The sequence below is a fragment of the Macaca thibetana genome, chromosome 4 (genome assembly GCF_024542745.1).
Source record: "Macaca thibetana thibetana isolate TM-01 chromosome 4, ASM2454274v1, whole genome shotgun sequence".
Classification (NCBI taxonomy): Eukaryota; Metazoa; Chordata; class Mammalia; order Primates; family Cercopithecidae; genus Macaca; species Macaca thibetana.
The window spans coordinates 26,932,451-26,946,598 of record NC_065581.1 but is presented as its reverse complement, the minus strand read 5'-3'; the positions used below and the strand labels follow the sequence as shown (position 1 = coordinate 26,946,598).

At 41.8% G+C, this 14,148-nt stretch overlaps 3 protein-coding genes across 3 annotated transcripts; 1 reads left to right on the top strand and 2 right to left on the bottom strand.

The window, feature by feature from the left end:
• Positions 1 to 4,487: 4,487 nt before the first annotated feature.
• Positions 4,488 to 4,972, bottom strand: LOC126953529 (histone H2A type 1-H). Its single transcript, XM_050788963.1, has one exon. It carries the CDS (start codon positions 4,919 to 4,921, stop codon positions 4,535 to 4,537), a length of 387 nt encoding a protein of 128 aa, XP_050644920.1. The 5' UTR covers positions 4,922 to 4,972; the 3' UTR covers positions 4,488 to 4,534.
• A 219-nt stretch (positions 4,973 to 5,191) lies between these two features.
• On the top strand, positions 5,192 to 6,736 carry LOC126953531 (histone H2B type 1-K). The gene has a single exon (XM_050788964.1). It carries the CDS (start codon positions 5,264 to 5,266, stop codon positions 5,642 to 5,644), a length of 381 nt encoding a protein of 126 aa, XP_050644921.1. The 5' UTR covers positions 5,192 to 5,263; the 3' UTR covers positions 5,645 to 6,736.
• Positions 6,737 to 11,326: 4,590 nt separating this feature from the next.
• Positions 11,327 to 12,754, bottom strand: LOC126953545 (histone H4). The gene has a single exon (XM_050788979.1). It carries the CDS (start codon positions 12,669 to 12,671, stop codon positions 12,360 to 12,362), a length of 312 nt encoding a protein of 103 aa, XP_050644936.1. The 5' UTR covers positions 12,672 to 12,754; the 3' UTR covers positions 11,327 to 12,359.
• Positions 12,755 to 14,148: the final 1,394 nt, after the last annotated feature.

Here is a 14,148-nt window from a genome sequence, read left to right as displayed (position 1 = left end):
TAAGATATTTACTTTCAAAATATAGTCATTGATACAGAGTTTAAACTGATAAGAATGATGATCTTAGCCAAAAGGCTGAAAACACTTGATCTTAGTCAAAAGGCTGAGAAGCGATGATGATACGGAGTTTAAAAACCTGATCTGGGCTGGGTGCGGAGGCTCACGCCTATAATCTCAGCACTTTGGGAGGCTGAGGCAGGCAGGTCACCAGGTCAGGAAATCGAGACCGTCCTGGCTAACATGGTGAAACCCCATCTGTACAAAAAATACAAAAAAATTAGCAGGGCGTGGTGGCACGTGCCTGTAATCCCAGCTACTTGGGAGACTGAGGTACGAGAATCACTTGAACCCGGGAAGCAGAGGAGGCAGTGAGCCAAGATTGGACCACTGGCACTCCAGCCTGGACTACTGAGCAAGACTCCATCTCAAAAAACAAAAACAAAACAAAACAAAAAACCTGATCTGGTAAACCCAGAAGGCATAATGTGAACTAGGAATAAGAGAATACCTCATTGAGGAGGTGCCATATTATGAAAATTGAAGAATGAATAGGAGTTACCCAAGGAGAGGCTGGTAGGACAAACACTCTGGGCCTAGGAAATAGCAAGTGCAAAGCTACAGGAGTACCAGATAGAATCAGACAGGCCAATCCCTGAATACACTTTCTAATTCTAGTCCGATAATTTTATAAAATCTTATAGCTTCAAGCAAATTACAAAATGCACTGGTTTCTTCACAAATAGCAATTTTGCTGTAAATAGAAAAAAGTTTAGCAATTCTGTTGTGAGTAAAGTTAGTCTTTAATAAGTCAAGCAATATCAATGTACACCAGCAATTTTACCTCCTTTTTTTTTTTGGTATTTTCCTTTGTGTGATTCCAAGGAATATTTGCGATCTCAAGTTGATTTACTGATGGCCAGTTCTGAGTCCAGATATCAGTCAGCATTGTAAACAATCAGTATTCCTCCCAGGTGTTTACTATTACACACAGAATCTAGCTTCCCAGGTAAGTGAAGCCATGTTAATAGTTAGCCTGATATAAAATTATATTATTTTGACCTTAGTTAAGCACCCTTCATTATCCATAATCACATGTATTTCTCAGATTTTGTCATTGTTAATTATTTAAATCATGCAGCTCCTCTGGGGTATAAATCTTCACATATTTTTAGATGTGACTTTACTATTTTGATTTTATCAGAATTATTCCTTACAAGGAATGCATGACAACGACTCCATCTGTAATAGGTATGAAGATGAAGGGGAAGGGTGGAACCGAGGAAAAGCATGTATGTATGCGTTTTTAAAATTGTATGTGTCTTAAAAATATATTTTTAAAAAGTATATAAGTGTGATTCCCATTTTCAGGAATCTTTATTCACTTTAAACTATTGTAAACACTGTGTGAATAATTAAGTCTAGTTTTATTCTTTCTTATTCGGTATCTATTAATTCAAATACGATCATGATACTCTTCTGACAGACCTTTCAACATCTCCCTTTAACAATTCTTACCCAAGTTTCTATATACCTTAGACTAAAGCAAATGAGACCCGATAGTTAAGAAAAGGCAGTTATGTGTGTGTTCCATGTTGAGTAGATAATATTCTGATATATAGCTTTCTCTCCTACTAATTGAGAATCTGATTGGATAAGTAACACTACACTTTCTTTTCCAAATTAGAGTCCAAACAATACCCACCTCAAAAGGTTGTGAGAATTAAATAAGCACATTCATATTGCATATGTAGCCCATAAGTTGTTGGCACCAAATATCTCTTCTATGTGATTTTTTGTTGTTGTTGTTTTTGAGATTGGAGTCTCACTCTGTTGCCCAGGCTAGAGTGCAGTGGCACAATCTCAGCTCACTGCAACCTCCGTCTCCCGGGCTCAAACGATTCTCCTGCCTCACCTCCCAAGTAGCTGGGACTACAGGCAGCTGCCACCACGCCCGGCTAAGTTTTTGTGCTGGGATTACAGGCATGAACTACTGCACCTGGTAAATGTGTTTCCACCTGGTTTCAAACCAGGGACTTTTCACGTGTGAGGCAAACGTGATAACCACTATACTACAGAAACTCGTTCCATGTTTTTTTTTTAAAGGCTCCTTCTCCTCTCCTTTGAGCATCAAGTATTAATTCTGAAGTTTCTTCAGTATGGGGCTAAACTGGATTATTTCTCAGAACGGGAAAAGTGAAGAGATTTGCTGAATCTGGGGTAGGAAAAGTCAGTAGAAAAATCTCCCATTTCCTTTGTAATTGTTTTCTATCACCTTCCATGTGCAATGATTGAGGCATTTAAAACTCTTACAGGAGTATACCAAACTAATAAAGATTTTTAGAAAGTCTGCACATTTTCTTATTTCTCTAAAAAGAAAAGACCCCACCCCCTTCACATTCCCTAATGAAAGTAATTACAGGCTCATGCCTGTAATCCCGGCACTTTGGGAGGCCAAGGCGGGCAGATCATCTGAGGTCAGGAGTTCCAGACCAGCCTGACCAACATGGTGAAACCCCGTCTCTAATAAAATTACAAAATTAGCCGGGAGTGGTGGCACACGCCTGTAATCCCAGCTACTCGGGAGGCTGAAGCAGGAGAATCGCTTGAATCTGGGAGGTGGAGGTTGCAGTGAGCCAAGATCAGGCCATTGCACTCCAGCCTGGGAAAGAAGAGCAAAACTCCATCTCAAAAACAAGAAAAGAGAAAAAGAAAAAAAGTCAAAGAGCAATACCAGCTATGCACTTATACATGCTAAAGTCAGTCTCACAGATACTATCATTGACCTTACTTAACATTGATATTTATATTCATGTTAATATATGTCATAGACATGGAAATACACTGCCCAGATCCTCCTTCAAGGAAGGGCTTGCAGCCCAACTGCAGAGAGCACAATTAGCAGATAGACACCAGCTGTGAGCTTCTTTAGTATTTGCCTCAGCTGCAGAGCTCCTCCCCACTCAAGGCTGCATCCTTCCCCAGGGCAGTCCTCACTCAGTGACCCACAAAGGAGTTAAAAAGGGTGGTCTAGAGCCCCTTTGGCCCAGTGTGGGGGCAACTTGACAGGCATACTGGCTGAGTATACAGAGACCTACATAGCTTTTTCTTCTACTAATTGAGAATCTGATTAGATAAGTAACACAACACTTTTGTTTCCAAATTAGAGTCCAAACAATACTCACCTCAAAAGGTTGTGAGAATTAAATAAGCACATTCATATTGCATATGTAGCCATAAGTGGTTGGCACCAAATATCTCTTCTGTGTGGTTTCTTTGTGTTGTTGTTTTTGAGATGGAGTCTCACTCTGTGAGACCTACATAGATTGAAAAAAAGTGAGAAAGGTAGCTATCAGGGAAGAGGGAATTTAAAGTGCAAAGGCCTTAAGACAGAAAATGTGTTTCGCATTTTGTAGGAATAGCCAGAAAGCCTTGAGGCTATGAAGTAAAAGCAGGCAAGTAATATCAAGTTGGGGGTCGGTGGGGAGGAAGGAAACTCATAGGGCTTCCTAGGGTAGGTAAATTAATGTGGACAAGCAATCAAAAGCAATAGCAATCCTGATCTAATAAATTTGATAATACAAATTAACTAGACAGAAAAAGCCATGTTGTATCCGGAGTTACTAAAAGAGTGCATTAATACACCTTCTCCAAAGAAATGGGGCTAAGGATTTACAAATATGGGATTCAGGAAATTCTGTATCCCATATTCTCCTCCCATCGGAATCAAATTGTAATGCAAATGAGTCACTAGACTTTCATCACCTGGGTAAAGTTGCTCTTAAGAGTTAGACCACTTAAGAATTAGGCTGACCTTTCTTGCTTTTCAAGAATACTTAGAATTGCAAAATTTGCCTTTAAAGAGTGGCGAGTATATCCCATTTTTATGGCTGTTTGACAACACTATTAATGTAATATAATTATTACACTGGAGGCCTGGCGTGGTGGCTCGCGCCTGTAATCCCAGCACTTTGGGAGGCCGACACGGGCGGATCACCTGAGGTCAGGAGTTCGAGAGCAGCCAGGCCAGCATGGTGGAACCCCGTCTCTACTAAAAACACAAAAATTAGCTGAGGATGGTGGTGCATGCCTATAATCCCAGCTACTCGGGAGGCTCAGGCAGGAGAATCGCTTGAACCTGGGAGGTGGAGGTTGCAGTGAGCCGAGATCGCACCACTGCACTCCAGCCTGGGCAACAGGGAAAGACTCCATCTCAAAAACAAACATAAACTCTGGAATTGGTAAATAGACTTCAGGGATTTGCATATTTGATTTCACTTATTACTCCTGCTGAATAAGCTTCTCCGGTGTATCCTACAATAACTCGTGGGTCTTCATTGCCTTCCAGTGGATTAAGTTACATCAAAAAACATTGTAAAGAGTTACTCCAGCCCAACCGGGAAAGAAGCGCTTTACAATGTGATCTAATGAAACAAACATGAAGTGAAACAAACATGACCGTGTCCAGCTTTCTCCAGGACAGTGTAGCGTGGCTCTGAAAAGAGCCTTTGTTTTTCAGTTTTCACAACCTTGCTCCTTATTTGGCCTTATGGTGGCTCTCAGTCTTCTTAGGCAGCAGCACGGCCTGGATATTGGGCAAGACACCACCCTGCGCGATGGTGACTTTGCCCAGCAGCTTGTTGAGCTCTTCATCGTTGCGGATAGCCAGCTGGAGGTGACGCGGGATGATGCGGGTCTTCTTGTTGTCGCGGGCCGCATTGCCGGCCAGCTCCAGGATCTCAGCAGTCAGGTACTCCAGCACCGCAGCCAGGTACACCGGCGCGCCGGCCCCAACCCGCTCTGCATAATTGCCCTTGCGGAGTAAGCGGTGCACTCGGCCCACAGGGAACTGCAGCCCAGCCCGAGAAGAACGGGTCTTGGCCTTAGCGCGAGCTTTACCGCCTTGCTTGCCACGTCCAGACATACTGGCCGCAACTTACTTAAAGTACCCAGCGAAACGAAAGTGGAGAGGCAGCGCCTTTTATAAACACCATTGGGCGCGAAAAAGAAGATATGTCATTGGTTAGAGTTGCCACTTAATTTTAACCAATGGAAGTACACCTTTTGGATTTGCTGATTGGTTGATTAGGTATAGCTAACCTCTGAGGTCACCCTGAATAACCACCAATCAGATACAGGACTTTAACTCTTCACCTTATTTGCATGAGAGGTTCTATATAAAAACGACTCCTGGTGCCTTGCTCCCATTACTTCCCGTTTTCTCGATCTGCTGTTAGTCCGCCTCGACTCGTAGTTCGCCCTCAACATGCCGGAGCCAGCGAAGTCCGCTCCTGCGCCCAAGAAGGGCTCGAAGAAGGCAGTGACTAAGGCCCAGAAGAAAGACGGCAAGAAGCGCAAGCGCAGCCGCAAGGAGAGCTACTCCGTGTACGTGTACAAGGTGCTGAAGCAGGTCCACCCCGACACCGGCATCTCCTCTAAGGCCATGGGAATCATGAACTCCTTCGTCAACGACATCTTTGAGCGCATTGCGGGTGAGGCTTCCCGTCTGGCGCATTACAACAAGCGCTCGACCATCACCTCCAGGGAGATCCAGACGGCCGTGCGCCTGCTGCTGCCCGGGGAGTTGGCCAAGCACGCGGTGTCGGAGGGCACCAAGGCCGTTACCAAGTACACCAGCGCTAAGTAAACCTGCCAAGTAAGCGTCTTAAAGCCCAACCCCAAAGGCTCTTTTAAGAGCCACTTAAATTGTCGCTATTAGAGCTGCAAACACGTGTTCCTAATCCAGGTTTAAATAATGGCGATCTCTTTAAAGGGGTTGTTATGATCTCATTACATTGAGTAATGCGTACAGTGCTTGTAATCGAGTACAGGCTAAAGAAGCCATATGCACTTTGTTAGTACTGAGAGTACTGAGTAGGGAATATGGCGCCTAAAAAATTAAGGATGTGCAGGAAATTTGCGTTAACAGAAAGTGCTTCCTGGCTCTTGGCGCGAAAATGGATACTTCCGTTGTGTCGAGTGCTGTGACTTCCTGTTAGAACTTGTTGAAAGCCTATTGTGTCACGTGTACTTTCCACCATTTAAAGGAGTTCTAACTTGAGTTTATATATTTGTAAATTTGGTTCCCGATGGCCTACCAGTACGTATGGCTTTCGCGCGAGCAATTACCTTGTTTAACCCCTTCTAGGCTGTACCCAGCTCTGCCTTGCTTGCTTCCCTCTCACCGCCCCCCCCGCCCCGTTTCCACCTCTCCAGCCCACAAGACATCGGGAAGATGCCAGACCACCAGGCAGGATAGTCTGCAAGGGTAAGGGGAGGAGCACAGCTTTTCTCATGAGTGAAGAAACGGAACATGAGATCATCGCGGAGATTCTTGAATAGTTTGCTAGTTGTTAAGGCATGTTCAGCGTCAATTGGCTCAATCAGTAATTTTTCCTTTTGACAAAACTTAAGGAAAAGCAACTGGATCCAGAGGGGAGACAACAGACTGAGACTAGAGACAGTCCGCCCCCAAGCAAGAAGTTGGAGTAGAGGAGAAGGGAACTTCCCCAGCAGCACAGGGTCTGAGCAGAGTTGGGTGGGTTTTATTGTGTAACTGGAGGCTAGAATGGCTATGCCGGTGATAAGCAGTGTGGAACTTTTTTGGAAGAACCAAGTGAAAGAAAGGGTCCACGAATTTTAAGCTAGGTTGTTACCTGGCTAAATTTGTGATTTAGAAATGCAGGCCAGTTTCACAGGGAAATTTTCAACGTATATGTGTCTGTATATATATTTAACATATTTGGCCATGCATTGTTCTAGTCTTTGGGGATATTGCCCGCCCTTGGGCATTTGGAGATTAGCAAGGTCATATTGGAAAACTTTAAATGCATGCAAAGCATATGTTCACTGTTCATCTAAGTCTTATTTATCCTATCAGCAATTTTGGGGTTACACTAATATTCTAAGAAATGTATCAACAAATAATTATATTTATTGTTTACCTATATAGAAGGCACAGATCTATATCTATACCTATATAGGAGGCAATCACTTGAAGTCAGGAATTCGAAAGCAGCATGGCTAAAATAGTGAAACCCCGTCTCTACTAACAATACAAAAATTAGCTGGGTGTGGTGGCGTGTGCCTGTAGTCCCAGCTACTGGGGAAGCTGAGGCAGGAGAATTGCTGGAACCCAGGAGGCAAAGGTTGCAGTGAGCTGAGATCACCTGACTGCACTCCAGCCTGGGCAACAGAGCAAGACTCCGTCGCAAATAAAATTTAAAAACAAACTAAGATACACTATGCCAATGAATTCTACCTTCAGGTATACCTGACTACTCTTTACAGACTAAAATTTTTACTCTGAAGTTATCTGCTGTTATTACCTTTAGACTTACAAACTATTTTTGCAAATGGACATAACATCTTGATTTTATACAATTTACTTTCAGTCCTTTTTGCTTTTTATAAAATTCTGGAAGTGCATTTGTGTTTTAATAGAAATACTGGGTGGAAGTGGCCATAACTTTCTCCTGCTTTCACCCTCACCCCTTTTCTCACTCCCTTCAAAATGATCTCATTTTATTTCTCTCCATAGCACAGATATCCCCCCCCTTCCCCCCGCAAGACGGAGTCTAGCTCTGTTGCCCAGGCTGCAGTCCAATGGTGAGATCTTGGCTCACTGCAACCCTCCCCCTCCCAGGTTCAAGCGATTCTCTTGCCTCAGTTTCCCAAATGGCTGGTATTACAGGCGCCTGCCACCACGCCTGCCTAAATTTTGTATTTTTAGTAGAGATGGGGGTTTCAACATGTTGGCCAGGCTGGTCTCGAACTCCCGACCTCAGGCTATCTATACCGGCCTCGGCCTCCCAAAGTGCTAGGATTACAGGCGTGAGCAACCATTCCCGGTTGATAGCACAGAGTTTAACAGCTTGAAGGAATCAAAAAGTTCAGATCAATGTTACTTTACAAATAGCTAAATGGATGCAAAGCTTAATTTGCTCAGATCGTTAGAATCAGAACAAGATTCCATTATGCTCTTGTTTGTTCCCATTATACCACATATCTCTTTGTCATGTATTTTCTCATTAGCCATGTGTATTAATTTGACTTAATTTGAAACAAAAATAGGGCTCTTTTATTCATTTTTATATTTCATAATCTCTCTTAGATTGTTAAAAAGTTGAATGTGCTAAATTGTCTCCTGTCTCATAAAATAATTTTTTAAAGAGTAGTTCAGTGCTTTACAACAATTGCTGTGTGATTCTGGACCACAGCAATTTAATCTAACAATTGTTACAGCCTCCTGAAGAACACTTGCACAGAATAATTGCCTGCTTCAGATTTTCCCATTCTTTGGGAAACTGAGAGTAGCTCTGGGATTGAAAAGTGGAGGTTTATTTAACTGTGGTTAGGGACTTGGCAATCACATGTTTGGTCTGTGTTGTTATCTAGTATCTGAGCCTAGAAGTTGGAAGTAAAGAGGTCAATGGACCTAAGAAAATGGCATGGCTTTCTACCTTAGATGAGCTGGAAAAACTTAGTAATTCTTCAAGTCCTTAATACAAAGGAGTAAATGTCACAACTCTATGCCCATGAAGTGTAATATATCATGTCACTGCTTTCTTGATATTACCTGAGGTATAAGTACAGCTGGGAGAAGACCTTATCTCTGTCTTCAGGAATATACGTGAAGGAAAGGAAAAAAAAAATTTTTTTTTTGAGACAGTCTCACTGTCACTGAGGCTGGAGTGCAGTGGCACTGTGTCAGCTCAATGCAACCTCTGTCTCCTGGGTTCAAGCAATTCTCCTGCCTCAGCCTCCTGAATAGCTGGGATTACAGGCGCCCGTGACCATGCCCGGCTAGTTTTTATATTTTTAGTAGAGATGTGGTTTCACCATGTTGGCGAGGCTGGTCTTGAACTCCGGACGTCAGGTGATCCACCCACCTTGGCCTCCCAAAGTGCTGGCATGAACTGGGTGGGTGAGCCACCGTGCCCGGCCTGGGAAATTTGTTGTTCATTTGGTTTCTCCTACTTTCTCATTCTTTCTTGAACTAGGATTTTTCTGTCCTATTATAAGTGTCTGAAAGCCAGTTTGTTACTCTTAAGACACTACTCAAATAGAAATATAATACGGCCAGGTGCGATGGCTCATGCCTGTAATCCCAGCACTTTGGGAGGCTGAGGTGGGTGGATCACAAGGTCAGGAGTTCAAGACCAGCCTGGCCAGTATGGTGAAACCCCATCTCTACTAAAAATACAAAAATTAGTCGGGCATGGTTTCGACTAATGGGACGCCTGTAGTCCCAGCTGCTTGGGAGGCTGAGGCAGGAGAATGACTTGAACCTGGGAGGCAGAGGTTGCAGTGAGCCGAGATCATGCCACTGCACTAGAACCTGGGCGACAGAGCAAGACTCCATCTCAAAAAAAAAAAATAAAAGGGGGGGAGTGAATATAATACAAGTCATACATGTACTTCTTATCTTTCCAGTAACCATTTTTAAAAGTTAAAAAAAAATCAGGTGCAGTGGCTCATGCCTGCAATGCCAGCACTTTGGGAGGCCGAGGTGGGTGGATCACCTGAGGTCAGGAGTTCAAGACCAGCCTGGTCAACATGGTGAAACCCCGTCTCTACTTAAAATGCAAAAAATTAGCCAGGCGGGGTGGTACGCATCTGTATTCCCAGCTACTCGGGAGGCTGAGGCAGGAGAATCTCTTGAACCTGGGAGGCAGAGGTTGCAGTGAGCCGAGATGGCGCCATTGCACTCCAACCTGGGGGACAAGAGGGTCGAGACTTCGTTTCCAAAAAAAAAAAAAAAAGTTACAATTAATTTTAATAATGTATCCTATTTGACAGAATGTATCAAATACAGTTTCAGCATATAGTCAATACAGAATGTATTAAATATCTTGCATTCTTTTTTCATTTCAAATCTTCAAAATCTGGTGTGTATTTTACACTTTTACAGTATATCAAAATAAATTTTCATGGGGAATTCTTCATCTGTAATTAGAATAAGATTCTGATTCATGTCCCTAAGGTGTTCCAAGCATACTTGGATGTTATCTAATTGAATCCAGCACCAGTTTTTAAATGTAAACTAATTAAAATATAATTAAACACTCCCTCAGTCACATGCCACATTGTAAGTGCTCAAACTCCATGCATGGCTAGTGCTATACCATAAGACACTCAATGAGCAGAACTTGACCTAAAACCCACTAGGGCACTATGCAAAGGATTACAATTCCTTCTGGCATCACCACTTACTACAGTTTTTCCTAAGGGAGTGTTTAATCCATTGGGCTTGGAACATGAAAAATGACAGGGAAGGACATGTTACATTGCTGCAGATTTCTTTAACAATAACATAACTATATAGACACAAAATGAAAACGACTTTCTCAGGTAGGCCCACAAACTGACACATGAAAATAATTCATTCCTATTGGGATAAGTGACAGGCAGGTTTTGTACCTGTCCTGACACATTTCCCCAAATTCTCCCTTATAGGACTAGCACCACTACTACTCTCTGTGATGGCTTCTCTATCTACTAAGAGAGTGTGATTAAGAATATTACAGGTTTGAGTGAGTGTATGTTCAGGGCAATTTGAATCTATGCTCCTGGAAGAATAAAAATTTAAAAATTACAAGTTTGGGTCACAGACTCTAACATTTGTGAATTGGTTATTTGATTTAACCTCTATTTTGTCATTTTAAAATAAGAGTAGTAAAATCTATCATGAAAATATGAGATATGAGATAATCCATGTAAAGCGTTTAACACAATTTTCAACAAACTTTCAGTGTATCTTAGGAATTACTTTCCTCTTTCACCCTTTCTTTTGTCCCTTTTGTAATACTTTGAAAATTTTAGGTGTTGTTAATCATTGCTTATTTAGAGAGTAAGATCAATCTTTTGTGAGGTCTTCCCTTAGCTTGCTCTTAAAGCTACTCTTAGAGCTATTTCAGAAAAGCCTTACTATCCAATTCAAGCCAAATCAGGAGATAAGCAGCCTAAATACTTTTTTTTTTCTCCCCAGATTGATGCCTGCAGCTCCTGGGGAAAGTGGAAGGCAGATAACTCCTTTATGAAAAGGCAGCATTCAAAAACTATAAAAAATATAAATCCAACATTATTAAAATTCTGTACATCCAAAGATATCACGAACAGTTAAAAACGAACCCACAAGGTGACAGAATATATTTGTCACATACTGACAAAAAGTTAAAACTCAAATATATAAATATTTACAAATCAAAACTCATAAAATAAAAACTGTAGAGAATCTGGATAGACCAAAATTCCCAGAAAAGTGGGAAAATCTCCAAATAGTCAAAAATCTCATTGAAAAAACTCCAATCTGACATAAGGAAATGCTGATAAACAATAATTCTGAAGCACTGCTGGTGGAATATGGGAGTGTAAATTTTAAAATACTATCCTGGAAAGCAAATTGTTCATTTTTACTCATGTTGAATATGCACATACTTTTACCAAATAATTCCACTTTCATGTAACCAGAAAATGCACAGGTGTGTACAGTGCTGTTTTGTAATGAGGAAAAAAAAAAATCAACAGAAATGAATAAAGTATTTACTGACACATTAGAAAACTAGATTAATGGTGAAAATAACGTAGAACTGCACATTTCAACACGGATATATTTCAAGAGCAAATGTAAAAATTCATGAAGATGTTTAAAATAGATTAGGGGTATGTGCATCTAAAGTTAAAAATGCGTAGGAACAGTAAACACCAAATTCAGAATATCAGTTTATCCTAGAATATTAGTTAATTCTAGGATAGGAAAAAGGGAGGGCTGTGCTACTGAGAAGGGACATGAGGATTTTAACTGTAGTTGTTGAATAAGTGGTGTGGTCACCAGCGCATTTTGTATACTTGATATATTTCAGTATTTAAAAATCGTATCCGAAGGCAAACATATAAAGGAATATTATTACTAAGACTCTTAAGACTGCCCAGCTGTCTTCTACAGTAGTAAAAGTATGGTCTGCTCCCCACTCCAAATCCTGAAGGCTCCAGCATTTAATGGAGCCCCCATCAAACCCCTCATCTCTCCCGAGACGTATTTGAAGGGCCAGAGGGAAGTTAAGTGTCTAGCCCGCCCCTAATCCGAGCGGTAAACCGGCTGCAGGCAATTTGCAAGCAGCCGCCAGAAGTTACTGGCCAGCAGAGGCTCTTCTAGCCTTGGGAAATCTCGGCCCAGGGCCACCTGTAATCATCAGTCCACTTTCGACATCCCGAGTTAATCTTGTAAAACAGGGTAAGAGAACTCACTGACAAGGACCCTATTAAGAGACTCAGTTTGCTGTCATTTTAACTCTTTTGTTGAAAGCTTAGGGGCCCTAAAAAGGGCCTTTTTAGAGAACGACAGGGCTTCAAAATGTCGTTTAGCCGCCGAAGCCATAAAGGGTGCGGCCCTGGCGCTTCAGCGCATAGACTACGTCCATGGCGGTGACCGTCTTGCGCTTGGCGTGCTCCGTGTAGGTCACGGCGTCCCGGATCACGTTCTCCAGGAAGACCTTCAGCACCCCGCGGGTCTCCTCATAGATGAGGCCGGAGATGCGCTTCACACCGCCGCGGCGAGCAAGGCGCCGGATGGCTGGCTTGGTGATGCCCTGGATGTTGTCGCGCAGCACTTTGCGGTGGCGCTTGGCACCCCCTTTCCCCAGACCCTTACCTCCTTTGCCGCGTCCTGACATTATCAAGTGATCAGAGAACAAAGATCTGCTGCCTGTGATGGCAGCTTTCTTTTATGGGTAAACCCTGCGGACCAGACTGAAAACCGGAAGAGCTTTGGCGGGAAGTCCCTCCGCGTCGGGGGAGGGGACCTAAAAGGGAAACAGGCCTGCTGTGCACTACTCCCTTTTGTTCTCCTTCAGCCCTTTTTAATCCTCGAGACCTAGGCTGTTTTTCTTCCTTTTTTCACTTAACATGATTCCTGCCTCATAACAAAAATGTTAACATTATAGAAGATACATAAAGCAAAAAGAATAAAATATTATCTCTACATATATACATGTTTATTTGTGTGGAACTATGCTATTTTGTGGCATTTTTCTCCTTAATATACCATGGAAATATACTCCATATGCTAAATTCCTAGCAATACAAGATAGACTCATATAGAATTTAAAGATCTTTCAGGTATATTGCTAAGTTATCTTCTACTTATTTTAATTTCCAGTGTTTGGGGTGTAGAATTATCCCCCCAGATATCGAGCTTGGTAATCCTGGGTGCTTTGGAAAATTGAAGGTTCTCAGAAACAAGTCTAAGAATCAAGATCCCTCTAACTTTGTCTTGTTTCTCTTCCAGGGAGGGACTTTCTCTGGAATTTCCTGATATGACCAAGAAAGCTTCTTACCAAAGAAGCACAATTGCCTTTGGTTACCTCATTATCTACTGCATGCAGAAAAGAAGACTGAAGAATGCAACTATACCTAGATGAACTTTCCCACAAGATAAAGCTGGCCTCTTGATCTCATTCAGATTCCAAAGAGAATCATTTACAAGTTAATTTCTTTCTCCTTGGTGCATTCCTTCTCCCTAATAATCATTTACTGTTCCTCAAAAAATTGTCTACATTACCCATCTCCTCTTTTGCCTCTGAGAAAGGGTATATAAGCTTCTGTACCCCACTGAGGCGTTGAGGTAGTTATTCTGTGGTCCCCAGCCCTGTACCTTAATAAATTTGTATGCCTTTTCTCTTATTAATATTCTCTTATCAGTTGATTTTCAGTAAACTTTCAGAGGGCAAAAGGGAGGTTTTCTCTTGGCCCCTACACCAGTAGCAGTTTCTGATATGCCTACAACCTTAACTAATGCTGGGTAGAACCATTTTAAATAATCTAACTGTACTAATAAGGATTTGATTTCTTGTTTATAGAAATAACTTTTCAAAAAGTTAATCAGCTGGTTAGTCAGTACAATACATGACCTATTTCCCCCACTGATTTGAGGAACTTATCATATACTGAATATATGAGCCACTGCACCCGGCCTATTTGGTGATTTTCTTGCTACTCTTTATTTCAATGAGTTCCTTACAGCAATGCTTGAAGTATTTTCAAAGTACTCCACTTAAATGTCATAAAGTAAATGAAGATAAACTTTTCATTAAAATACTTTTAAAATTTTTGCATTTATGTTGCAATAAAAGAAAACTTGCCATACATCTT

What these genes read in the sequence shown, in the direction of transcription:
- LOC126953531 (XM_050788964.1), top strand. Translation starts at nt 5,264, where the DNA reads ATGCCGGAGCCAGCGAAGTCCGCTCCTGCGCCCAAGAAGGGCTCGAAG.
- LOC126953545 (XM_050788979.1), bottom strand. Translation starts at nt 12,671, where the DNA reads ATGTCAGGACGCGGCAAAGGAGGTAAGGGTCTGGGGAAAGGGGGTGCC.
- LOC126953529 (XM_050788963.1), bottom strand. Translation starts at nt 4,921, where the DNA reads ATGTCTGGACGTGGCAAGCAAGGCGGTAAAGCTCGCGCTAAGGCCAAG.